The sequence below is a fragment of the Anas platyrhynchos genome, chromosome 1, assembly GCF_047663525.1.
Source record: "Anas platyrhynchos isolate ZD024472 breed Pekin duck chromosome 1, IASCAAS_PekinDuck_T2T, whole genome shotgun sequence".
Classification (NCBI taxonomy): domain Eukaryota; kingdom Metazoa; phylum Chordata; class Aves; order Anseriformes; family Anatidae; genus Anas; species Anas platyrhynchos.
Window position 1 is genome coordinate 176,106,636 of NC_092587.1, and position 13,365 is coordinate 176,120,000.

General features: G+C 40.5%; 1 protein-coding gene across 1 annotated transcript in view; it reads right to left on the minus strand.

The window, feature by feature from the left end:
- Positions 1-445: 445 nt before the first annotated feature.
- Positions 446-13,365, minus strand: part of EPSTI1 (epithelial stromal interaction 1) — a 56,665-nt gene continuing 43,745 nt past the window's right edge. Inside the window, exons 8-11 of the mRNA XM_013104162.5 lie at positions 10,550-10,623; positions 8,882-8,987; positions 3,340-3,380; positions 446-1,049 (exon numbers count right to left, since the gene is read on the minus strand). Coding sequence (XP_012959616.5) covers positions 3,360-3,380; positions 8,882-8,987; positions 10,550-10,623 — 201 coding nt within the window. The 3' untranslated portion in view covers positions 446-1,049; positions 3,340-3,359. The remainder of the gene's footprint in view (positions 1,050-3,339; positions 3,381-8,881; positions 8,988-10,549; positions 10,624-13,365) is intronic.

Sequence of the window (13,365 nt, forward strand, 5' to 3'; positions counted from 1 at the left end):
GAAAGAAAAGACAGCAACATTCCTGGTTCAGAAGAAAACATCAGGTGATGCATTATGAAATTACCATATTTTAAGGGTGGTGGGAAAATATCACAGCATGCCTGTACTCTCCAAAAAAGTGTTTGTTCAAGAAAATTTTAACTTTGCATAAGATGTACTTGCAAATTCAGTGGATACTTCTTGTCTGCATGGTTTATCTAACATACTGTGGACCCTTCTTTTTTCCTTAGAAATATCTAGGTCATGCAACTGCCTTTTGGAAAGTATTAAAATGTTGTTTGTAGAAAGAGGGATATATAAATTCAATTTCTTTAGACTAGAGAGAAAAAGTAAAAATTAACCTTGTAGTACTTTTTCCCATTCAAGTAACAGAAAGTTATCAATGTAAAACAGGTAAAGTGAAAAGCTGATATATCACAAAAGATGTGAGAGATCAAATACTGTGTTGAAATTTTCAGTGTTACAGTTTTATTTCTTTCACGTGTCATATTTTCCTAAAAATGTTTTTAGGAGAATACACAACAGTACACACACTTGTTTCTCTTTGAGTCTCTACTTAATACAATGCAAAAAGTACCTCCAGTCCCCTCTTCCTCCCCCCTCCAAAAAAAAACAAACTAGCTCTCCTATCCCCTGTCCTCAAAATAAAGTACTACCTATTTTTCTAGTTTAAATATCTAGAAGTTTTTTTTTGCTGGATACAGCAGAAAGTAAACATAGATATTCCTGCAGGTTTTGCAACCACTAATGTCTTCTTCTGAGATCCCAAAGACTGGAACAATTGCATTCAGCAAAAGGAAAACAATTTAAGGGAAAAAAAAAAAATGTATTCACTTATTAAAAATTAAATCGGAGTTTCACAATCAGCTGCTTCAAATATGCGTGAATAATGACAGCTAGAAACCAGTCTCTGCAGATCGCTCATGAAGTGGGTGTGAAGTTGAAGTCAGGATAGGAAGAAAAATCACAATGATAAAAGAGCTCTTTCTTGGAGCTTTTACAAGGTCATTTGGCCAATACCAGATAAAAGTGAATATTTCTCCAGTACCCTGTAACAAGAGGGAGAAAACAGAATTAAAAATTATCTTTTGCAGCAAAAATAAAAATCAAAGTCATACTACCCTAGAATTAAGTCCACTGGAAAATAAAGTCTCCCTTTTTGTGACAGGTTTTAGCTTTTAATTATGTAAAGCACTCATGAAGGGATTTCTATCTTTTTGTAAATTTAATTCACAAAACATTCTAATTATCTGCAGACATATTAATAAGTCTTTGAGCAATATATTAATGTAGCAAGCTGAAATGAGTTTTAAAAACAACAGTAATACAAGGATTTAAAAAGTATATCCGTCCATAATTCTTATAAAGTTCATATGTAAATATATCAGTGGTACTGTAGATACTGAGTAAAAACAACAAAGAACCCAATATGTTGAACTCCTTCAGCAGCCCAAAGTTTACAAAGCTTAATAGTATTCTGAGCTGCAAAAGATGGTCATTTCTACCCCTGTGGGGAATTGCCTTTATCCACTTATTGCAATTTCTTTGGTGAATTTGAGTTAATTTTTAATAACAATTCTACTCCTCATAAAACTGAAAAGATGACTCATGGGAGGCCAACTGTATTATTTAGATACTACCTTTAGGATACAACCCTGCTATGAAAATATTAACTAAAACTACTCTTGGAGCAGAAAATGAGGAATAAAGTTGTATAAGAGATTAAGAATATGTCAATTCACGTCTGAAAGAGAAGGGCTTTTAAATTATTATTTTTTAATTCCTCTTTAAAAATCCTAGGTTCCCAAAAAGGAGTTATCAGTCATCTCCTAAGGCAAGAGTAATGCATGTCACTACCTGAACCTGCATCAAAAGTCCCCAAGCCTAAAAGTAAAGGTTCTGGACAAATCTTTAAATCAGAACTGGGAATTAGGGCAGGGAACCTCTTTCAGAAAAGAACATAGGTTCAGTGAGGCTTATGAAAAGGTCACGTGAAAACAGAGGACCTCATTTTTCTGATGCAATACTGTTGATTTTTTTTTTTTTTTTTTTGACAGTTTCTACTGATTCAAATGGTCTCCCTTTTTGAACATGGGAAACAGCAGGAAGACTGCAGCCAATAACAAAGTTGTAGTCTTTCACTTACAACCACTGAAAGTTTGCAGAATTACTTTCTGCATTTACAGCCACATTTCTCAGCTGCCCAGAGGTATCCACTCACAGTCCACAACGTAGAGAATATGAATTTATTAAGGTATTAGCAGCAAATATCACCACATCCTCAGTGAACAATTTCAATGGCATCAGTTTCCTCTGACTTGAAATAAACATTCTGCAGTTCTTTAAAGGAGAAGGAGTTTAAGATTTGGTAAGTGCATTGCAATGCCCCATGCACAGAGTTGGAAAGTGTTTAAGACGTGCCCTCATAATACTGTAGAATTAAACTACACAAGCTGTCATACTGAAATGTCAAAGATGAAATGAAATGAATACCAGCTTTGGTACTAAGTGTATTGGGTTTACATAGCAAGGTTTTTGGTAGCAGGGGGTCTCAGCTGTGGCCTCTGCAGATTGAAGAAAGGGAAACAGAAAACTGCTGCACAACAGCAGCTGGGATAGCAAGGAGTGAGACCCAGCCCTGCAGACCCCAAGGTCAGTGCAGCAGGAGGGCAGGAGGTGCTCCAGGCATGCAGCACAAATTCCCCTGCAGCCTGTGGAGAGGCCCGTGGTGGAGCAGGCTGTCCCCCTGCAGCCCATGGGTGCCACATGGAGCAGATCTCCACGCTGCAGCCCCCCCATGGGTGGAGGAGCCCCCGGTGGAGCAGGTGGATGTGGCCTGGAGGAGGCTGTGGCCCATGGAGAGCCCCCGCAGGACCAGGTCCTGGGCCAGAGCTGCAGCCCATGGAGAGGAGCCCACACAGGAGCAGGGGGCTGGGGGTGCCAGAATCCCGTGGGAGGGACCTCACAGGGAGCAGGGGCAGAGAGGGACTGTGAGGAAGCAGCAGAGATGAATCCCCAAGGAATGAGAGTCCCCAGTCCCCACTTGGGGGGAGGAGGCAGAAGAGGGGAAGGTGTTTTTAGTTTGCTCCTAGTTTCTCACCACTCTATCTTGTTAGTAATAAATTTCATTAATCTCCCTATGCTGAATCTATTTTGACCGTGAAAAAAAATGTTGAGTGATCTCCCTGTCCTTATCTCAACGCTTTAGACCTTTCCATTGTATTTTCTCCCCCTTTCCCTTTGAGGAGGGGGTGTGAGAGAGCGGTTGTGGTAGAGCTCAGCTACCCAGCTCAGTAAAACCACCACACTAACAAGAACTAACAAATTAATTATTCTTACCTTTCAGTAACACTGATCCTTTATTTCAAGTAGCTTGATCCCTAGATAAAAAGAAAAAAAAATAAAAATGCATTAGTACAGTTCAATTCACAGTACAGTACAATGGGACATTTATGCCAGGAATTATGGTTATCCAGCTTTACGGGTCTTTCTTGGTTACTTGGTGCCTGTTCCTGTCTTTTGAAGCTCCATTTAAAATAATAAGTAAGTCCTTTTGGAAGATCCCAGTTCCAGTAACAAATATTTCTTTGATTTGAACTGTATGTGAATAGTGGGATGTATTGACTCAGGAGATAAACATATTTTGGTTTTGCTGAAAAAAAGTTGATCTAGAAGTGTTCCAAGTATCTGTAGATGTTTTGGTCCTTTCTTGGTCACACACAATTTGTAAGAGTGAGAGGTTTCTTCTGGTCCTCCCCAGACTACCACTATTCTCTTTGAGGATGAGGTTTTCAAAAGAAAGTATGATTGAGCTCAGAGTCAAGCCAGGCAGAACACATCTGCATATGCTGTTTGACTGCCTCATCAGAGGTAAGTCATTAAACTCAGCTACAGCACGCCTGGACCTACTCATCCTAGGTCCCTATATCAATGCCAGTACTTCTGCTGAGTGTTTTTGTTTTGTTTTGTTTTGTTTTCCTTCATCATTCAGCCAGGAAAGACTAGCCCATTACTCTAAAGAACTGCAACAAAACAATTTAATAAAAACTTTAGACTAACCAGGCTAAATGTAAGATAGAAAACACCAGTCTTTGTTAAAACAAATTTAGCCATTGCGGATGGCACTCTGGAGCCTTCTACTATAAATACTCTGTTCCAAATATTCCCATGTTAAATAAAATATTTTTCTATGTCCTGGGAAACCAGCATTTTCAGCGTAACTCTACACATGTATAAGCTTAATGAAGTCTATATGAAAGACTTAAAGTGTATGGAAAACTATGGCATACATGCCAGCCTTGTAACTTCATTGACTTTAGAGCTATGATTCTTCTTTGCTGTGCAACAATAAAACTGCATGACTGTATTGGGTTTACATGACAAGGATTTTTGTAGCAGCTGGGGTGGGGCTGCAGCGGTGGCCTTGGTGAGTAGGTGAGAGCCAGATCCAGCCATCTCCAAAAGGGACCTGCCACTGGCCAGAGCTGAGTTAGCGAGTGATGCTGGGTGGGCCTCTGGGAGAGCAGATTGAAGAAAAGGGGAAACAACTGCCGGGCAACAGCATCTGGGAGAGAGGAGTGAGAAGCAGCCCTGCAGACCCCAAGCCAGTGCAGCAGGAGGGCAGGAGGTGCTCCAGGCACACAGCAGCAGTTCCCCTGCAGCCTGTGGAGAGGCCCCTGGTGGAGCAGGCTGTCCCCCTGCAGCCCATGGGTCCCACATGGAGCAGATCTCCACGCTGCAGCCCGTGGAGGAGCCCTGGTGAAGCAGTTTGCTCCTGGGGGATGGACCCCATGGTACGGAGCCATATGGGAGCAGTTCTTGAAGAGCTGCTGCCCGCAGGCTCAGTTTGGGACGGACAGCATCCCATGGGAGGGACCCCACGGGGAGCAGGGGCAGAGAGTGACCGAGAAGGAGTAACGTAGACGAAGCGTCAGGGACTGACCGAAGCCCCTCTTCCCCATTCCCCTGTGCTCTCCAGGGGGAGGACATAGAAAAGGGTGGATGAGGGGCAAGTGTTTTTAGTTTGCTTTTAGTTTCTCACTGCTTTAGTCAGTTATAGGCAATAAATTACATTAATCCCACTACACTGAATTTGTTTTGCCCGTGATGGTAATCGTTAAGTGATCTCCCTGTCTTTACCTCAATCCCTGAGCTTTCTTTCTCCCCCTCTTCTTTTGAGGAGAGGTAGTGAGGGAGCGGCATCATGGAGCTTAGCTTCCCATTGGTGTGAAACCTCTACAATATGCTCCCTCTCAGTTTCTTAGCAAATAGCATAAATCTGGTTAAGACTCCAAAGTAACATTTCCATGAAGCATGTCACAAGAACTAAACCAAGTGCTAATCCACAAACCATGCTCATTTAATTTAGTTTTATCCCCAAACCATGTTAGTTTTGTCCCACATCCTCTTAGTTCCTGTCCTATGCAGGAAAAAGAAACAGAATGTGGTTTCCTGTCGCATTGCACCTGTGTATTCAGGGCATAGTTGTTTCCATCTCTAAATATCTAGAATTATGCATCAACTGAAAGAGCAGAGTCAGCATCTGAGAGAGCATTTCTCATTCATATGCATGACACAGGGCGTAATGGAGGCATGAAACATGAAGGTGCAATATGTCATGTTGCCTTGTAGATTCTGGGTTTACTATAGCTCAGAGAGTTGCAACAAGACATCCAGTACTTCATTAAAGAAGAGTAGACATATACATTTCATCTGTTCACTATGTGACCTCTTCCCATAAATAGAATAGACAATAGGGTCCTTGACAGGGACCCGAAAAATAAACAAGGGCTCTGTTACAGGCATTAGCACGTGGCCTCTGGAAATCCCTTAGTGCTTGAGCATGGACAAATCTCACAGGGGAGTGAATATAAAAAAGTGCCATTATTTTAGTTATTCTTTTGTAAAAATAGAAATGTTTTTGTATTTAAATAAAGCTAATCATTTGTGCCACTACAGTGAACAGATATTGTCTCACTTATAGGCCCCAGCTGAGTAAAGAGTAAACCTTATTGATTAAACTTTGATGTTGATATGACAATCGTTATTTTTTCCCTCATATCCTAAAAGGTTTATATGTATGTTAGAAAAAATGGCAGCACAAAGGACATCAACATTTTCTTGGTAGCGTACAAGATTCATTTCTCTCTCAAGGGTGCAGTAGCTCAACAGAGAGAAGGAGAAATTCATTAATTTGTCTTCCCATTAAAAAGGCAAACCACACAACCACCCAGAGAGCGCTCTGGCATTTATAACCAAAAAGGGAGAAAAGACTACTTTCATGAAGATACTTCTTGAAATAACAGGATATAAATATTCCTAATAAAACACTAGATGTCTGGAAGGCAGAATTGGTTTATTATCAGTTGGTGGACTACTGGGCGGTGCAACTGCTCTCTTCTCCCCTGGCCAAACACATGCAACAAATTTACCTTCCCCTGCCTTTTTATGTCCCTCATGATACCCAGCCACTGCCCAGCTTCTCCTATCCTTCTAGCCACTGCTTTTCATGGAACAAATGGAAACTTAATTATCTTTGAGACTTATACTCCCTTTCAAATTCATCTAAGACCGGCCAGCAGGTTGAAAACCTAATTACATGCAGACAGACAGCATGGTCGTACAAACTTCATTTCCTTCGGAAACCAGGCTAATAGAAGTAATAACGAAAAATACAGCAGGTATATTGATAACGGTGCAATGTTCAGTTTCTGTAAGCGTGAAGCATTTGTGACTGTGAAGAGTTCAATCATAAAAGAAAAAAAAATAAATTGGGGAAGAACAAATATTTCCTCTTCAGTGCAACTACAACGAAGGAGCAGGGTCAAAAATTACCTGCAGGTCTCAACTTTGGGAACCTTTTCCTTTTCTTTTAATCTTAGTATATGGTCTGACCTCCTTCAGTTAGCTCCCTTGTAATGCAAAACACCATGTTGCAGACGACATGACTAGTAAGCCACTCTTGGAGTTCAGCTCTTTTTGCTTAAAATCCCAAGGGAGCGGAGAAGAGCCTCGATACAATCAAAGACACCAAGGCTGCAGCCTCCAGCCTACCGTTTCAGAAAGATTTTTATTTCTTGCTCTTGTTACCAAAACTCATTTTAATTCCTCTCCTTGATGACATACTCTTTCATACTTTATTCTTTCCCTGCTTTGTTCAGTCTTCTGAACATTTCATATTGTGGCATAGAGGAAAAATGGATAATCTAGCATTATGCAACAGAAGGCAGGCTCCTTGGGAACCGTTAAGTAAACATCCAGAGTAGGAAATTTATCACTTCTGCACACAGGGTTTTGTTGTTAATTATGTTGATGTATTCTTTGAATATATATATATATATATATATATATATATATTAAAAAAAGAAAAGCATAAATTGGCTGTGGACATTACAGAGCTGTCTGCTGTTAAAACTGTGCCTGGGCTGCATTTGGTGGCACCAACACCTGCCACGGGGGAGAGGACGTATGGCAACTGACTACAGGCAAAACCCTGCTCCTTCTGCAGACAGTGCAGAAGTTTTAGGTGGTGACAGCAAATGCACTGGTGGAGATGCTGTAGTTCAGATATTGAGACTGTTGGTTGTTATAGACCTTCTTTTATCAGGAAACAGTTTACACATTGGGATAAAGGACACAAAGTGAAATAAAAAGAATTATTTCTACCTTTGTTGCCTTGGTTAACCAGGCCCACTTCAGAAGATTTTACCTTTTGCATCTTACTAGGTATTAGTTACCTCTGTCCTATCTGAAGTCTAACACTGTTACTTACAAGAAAATCATACAGGCCTGCCATGTAGAGTTTGCCTCAGCAAGTCCAAGAGAACTGCTGGGCACAGAGGTGGCTTCAGCCCGAAATTCCTGAGCCTTCCACCATGGCTTGGGGCTTGCCCAAAGCTCCAAGGGATTGAGACTCCTTTTCCATTTTCAGTATCTGGAAAACTCCAGCAGCAACACTATCTTCTTCTCTATCATTCCCAGATTTTATAGATGCCCAGGTTTTCCTGGCATTCATCTGCCAAGATCCAAATCCACACCAAACATTCTAAGCAATCCTCAAGCTTTTCTTCTGGTTGTCTTCTAGACAGTTTTCCCTACACTGGCACACTCAGTTCTCTTAGACTCATATCATTTTGCTGCTCAGTCTTTGAAAATCTTCCATTTCCACAGTGTAGTCCTCTCTGCAATGGAATTTCACCCTAATGGAAATTTTCAAGTTGGGAGTACCGCACTTTTTGGGGTTTGTTTTTTGTCACTGAAGCAATTCTAAATAAGTCATATTAATGCCTCATTAGGACAGCTGAAAAAAAACAAACCAAACCAAACCAAACCAAACCAAAACAAAACAAAACAAAACACAGTCCTTAGTACTGGCTATGTAATAGGCTCCAGTCAAGATACCTTGTCTCCAGAAAAAAAAAAAAAATACAAATACTATATATTTTCAATTAGATGCAGTTGGTTCTTCCTTACCATAATTTTATACAGGAAGAAATGAACAGAAATGAGATTTCCCTCCTCCACTTTCAATATCATATTAAAGCATTTACAGCCTTTCCAAACATATTTCATTTAAAGACTTTCCAAAACCCCCATACAATTTCACTACCCTTGTTCTGAACTTCAGGAAGTACATTGGATTCGGTTCCTTGCACTACGTTCCATGCACAGCAACCGAGTTCTGCTGCAAGAGCAGCTGTTACTTCCTCCTCCCATTTGAACAGCTTATATTTAAGACAAGTTTTATTCTTAAAAAGCTACTGTAGGCAGCCAGCCAAGACTGCCAGGCAGGCTAATCACACACAGACACATAACAGTGTATGGGAAAAAGTCAATTTTTAAACAATACCATTGCTTTCATGTTCTGTACCAAAAAACTTACCCAGGCACCATTACTGAGGTAGTCCAGACTCCCAGAATATCCAGGTTGGCAGATGTTATTAGTCTGTGTTTTGTTCTGGAGTCGGTCCAGGAAAGCATTATTTACCCTTAAAATAAAGTTAAAAATGAATACTGATTGAAGATAGCCGAGGAGTTCACAAACTCTTGAAATTTAACATTCTGTGAGCAGCTTTCCCTATTCCCAGTTAAATGCACATCATTCTATGCTTTTCAAGCCTGTGTGGAATAACCACGGCCTGGCATGAGATAGGGTAGCTTTCATTTTCAATTCACTAGGTGCATTCTTATCCTGTGATCAATCCATCATGATTAAAAGGCATACCTTGGCTTTTGTGAGAAATGGCCCAAAATTCTCTCTAGAAAGTCATCCTGCATACCACTCACTTGATCAGTGAGGTTAGCTATTTCAACAATTCACCTTAGGTAGTCTTTCAGCTTTCATTACACAAGTTCCTACAAGTTCTGATTTCCTAATGAAAAAAAAAAAAACACTTAAGCTTCTTCCTAACAGAGACCAGTTGTGTAGCTGACACCTTTCCCAACCATTTAGCTCAGAAAGCAACTCTAGCATTTTCTTGTACTGCTTTATCAATCTGCAGTGCATGCACACAGACGGATGCAGTTTCCCTCCATTTCAAATATTTTCAAACCATCTGAAAACTGTTTCTTTTTATCCTTATTAATGCTCAGTACTGACACACATGCTTAGACATGACTGTTGTTTCAGTGTTTTACAATGCTCTTTGCCCAAAGGATGCAGAATGCAAGATACTGGATTATTTCTATCTGGGGACACAGGAAAGACTCAATTGAAAATCCTTCATTAAATTCTATGGGTAATTATCTCAATATCTTTGCTGGAGAAATAAAGCAATGAAAACTGTACAGAAAGTGGTTGCCTACAGAAGTATTTTTTTTTTTAATTTACCTAACTATAAAAAAAAGGTTGCTTAAAAAAAAAACACAACTCAAAACAAACAAACAAACAAACAAAAACCTTCTGAGGGCTATTTCTTTATACCTGCAGAAAAATAAAAATAAAGCTAAGAAAAAAGCTGAACTTCAAGATAATGAAAAGTCATTTAAGTGACAGAACTGCAAGATCAGAACACAGCGCAGGAGTGAGCACAGCCTGGGACACAAAGTACCACAGCAGCAGAAAGCCTCACTGCACTGCAGGTGTCAGTATCTAATCCCATGCTTAGCTCTGACTGTTAGCTTCAATGACAGTCAACTTCAAAAAAGTTGTGTGGACAAAGTAGCCTGTTCCAAAATAAAATAAATCACTGTATATATATATATACATATATATATATATATATATATATATACATATATATGTATAATATATATTACTTTTTTTCCCCAGCTGGCTTTAAGTTCTCATGAAACTACTAATAGTTTCTGTCCCATGCTATATCCTGTGCTGATAAAATAAAATGAACAAGACACTCTGAGTAGTACTGCATTACTGTGAGCAGCTGTAATTATGGATATTGGTGGTTTATCCAAAGGTGATGTTAAACCAGAGGCTAAGTCACGATTCCTCATTGCAATAATTTTCTTAAGCATGAATGCATGAATGCCTGCAATTTTGAGACCCTTTCCAGATACAAATTAAAGTATATTATGAGTTTTTGCATCATACCTCCTCTGTTCGTTTTGAAGTGCTCTTGTCCTGGCTTCCTCTTCATTCTTTTGTTTTGATTCCTTTAATTGAGCCTGGGAATGATAAAAGTGAAAAACTAAAACAAAAACAAAAAATTAACTTCTAGTTAACATGCCTATGTTGAAAACCCAATGAATTCCATGTGGCATTAATTTCAAATAGAGCTATGTGTCATTCCTGTGTTTTGCTCAGCAGCATTTTGTTTACATGACAGCACAGGGCTCAAAACTGAGCTCCTTTTTCTGTTCAGTGTTGCAATGGACTGGGTATAAGTGAATTCAGACAGCTACAGTCCTATATTTGAAGACACCAGCCTGCACACAAGCTTTTTACGTGGGTAGATAACAGGACAAGTGGGAATGGGTTTAAACTAAAAGAGGATAGATTTAGATTAGGTGTTAGGAGGAAATCCTTCACTCAGAGGGTGGTGAGGCCCTGGCACAGGCTGCCCAGAGAAGCTGTGGCTGCCCCATCCCTGGAGGTGCTCAAGGCCAGGCTGGATGGGGCTTTGGGCAACCTGGGCTGGTGGGAGGTGTCCCTGCCCATGGCAGGGGGGTTGGAACAAGATGATCTTTAAGGTCCCTTCCAACCCAAACCATTCTGTGACTCTATGATTTGTCCCTCTAGCCTAGTCCTTTTCTTCCAGACAAACACTGTTCCTTAGCATAGCAAGCCCCCACTGGCTCCAGTTGGCCATACAGTATGAGGCAGAGGCTCACAACCCTGCCTGTGCTCCTGCCCAAGTGCTGGAATGCCTGCAGCTCCTCTGATATCTAAAATACTCCAAGGAAGCTTAGGCAGTAGGAAGCAGACCTTCAGCTTCCTCTTCCCCACCCCTCAGGTTTGAACTTCCCAGCAGGTCCAAGGGGAAGAAAGCAGGAGTCATCAAGCAGGAGCAGACTCAGCCGGTAGGATACGATGGAGACATGCCTCTGGCCTCTGTGGAGCATGGGCAGACAACATGAGCTTGTGGCATGGTGTATCACCTCCAGCTCCCTTGGACTCCCCATAGTGTGAGTGAAGGTCAGTTGGTGCCTACTGGTGTTGTGAAAGCATGTGCAAGCTCCCAGTGTTGCAGCAGCCTACAATCCTTACATCACACAGTATTGAGTTATATAAACAGTGTCAAAGGGACTTCTCCGAAGAGGAGAGTTTGCTTATCCAATTTTAGCTGGGACTGCTAAGGAAACACAGCTTGTATGACTGTGCTTCACACATATGCTTGTTTGTCTATCTGTTGCTCCCTGCAATGCACCCAAGGACCGAAGATGCAGATTTTCCTGAAGAGAATTTGGCTTGCAGGGTCAGGGAGAATGGATGGGAACAGACCCATCCTTCATATTTTCCATAGCAACTGAGTAGCAGTAGGAATAGGAAGTAAAAATAAAATGATGCAGTTAGATAAAAGCTTCAATAACTGAATGGAACTACAAAAGTAAAAAAAAAAAAAATCAATTTAAGTGGAACATTAAATAAAAACTATGCAATAAATGTGTGAACAAAATCAATAACTGTGAATGTGTTGTGTATCAATATTTGTCTAGCCTTAAAAGAAGAAACAGAATTAAGAAATAAAAAAGCCAACCTTAATTTTCACTGTTTTAAATAACTATTCAACCTGAAAATTAAAACCCGGTATCTGACTTTCCAATATGCTGAGTCCTCTCTTGGAGTAATGTTCTGAAATATATTGCATGTATATGATGCGGTGTTCAAAGTGTACTGAATATTTTTAAATCAAGCAATACATACTAAAACCTGTTCTGAAAAAAAAATGCAACTGACAATACCTATTCGTTTTATAGTTACACTGTGCTAGGAGGTGCACACAGGACAGAATTCACAATTACTTTAATAAATATTGGTTTGAAGTAGAAATGAGCCAACATAAATCTGGGGGACAATTATTGGAGCCTTTAAAATGCATATTATTTACAGTAGGTTTATACGTAGTGCATTACTCTGCACAGCAGGTAATAGCAACGTTGAAGGCAAGGAGCACTGGAAGCGTGTACTAAGAAACAGTAGACTTAAAGGCAGTCCACAGCTTCTTCCTAATCTATGGAAATCAGTGTGGAGTTTAAAGCTCTACACAAGTCCCTTAAACCAAGGCAAATAAAGAAGGGGCATGCTAATCCACATTTTTATTTATTTTCTCAATGGAAGGATAAACATAAAGAATACAATAGCTACAGGCTTTATGCCCAGCAGGACTAGCATTCAAAGATTTTTCCTCCATATAGTTTCTAGGAATAAAGATGTGCCTCTGAGAAAGCAATTGAGAGTCTCCTTCCCTACCCCAACCTTTTGTTTCCAGCATCCTGGTTACTATGAAAGGAGTGCAATTATCCTCAACATTTTAACATTAACATTAATTTGGGTATTAGTAACAGCAGAGACATAAGTAGAGCCTCAGTTAGAGAAAAGAAGGCTTTGGGAAGACCTTATAGTAGCCTTCCAGTACCTAAGGGGAGACTACAAGAAAGGTGGGGAGAGACTCTTTACCAGGGAGCGTAGTGGTAGGACAGAGGGTAATGGCTTTAAACTAAAAGAGGGGAAATTAAGATTAGGTATTAGGAAAAAATTCTTCACTCAGAGGGGGTGAGGCCCTACCACAGGCTGCCCAGAGAAGCTGTGGATGCCCCAGCCCTGGAGGTGCTCAAGGCCAGGCTGGATGGGGCTTTGGGCAACCTGGGCTGGTGGGAGGTGTCCCTGCCCATGGCAGGGGAGTGGAACTGGGTGATCTCTAAGGTCTGTTCTAACCCAAACCATTCTGTGATTCTATTAACTAATAT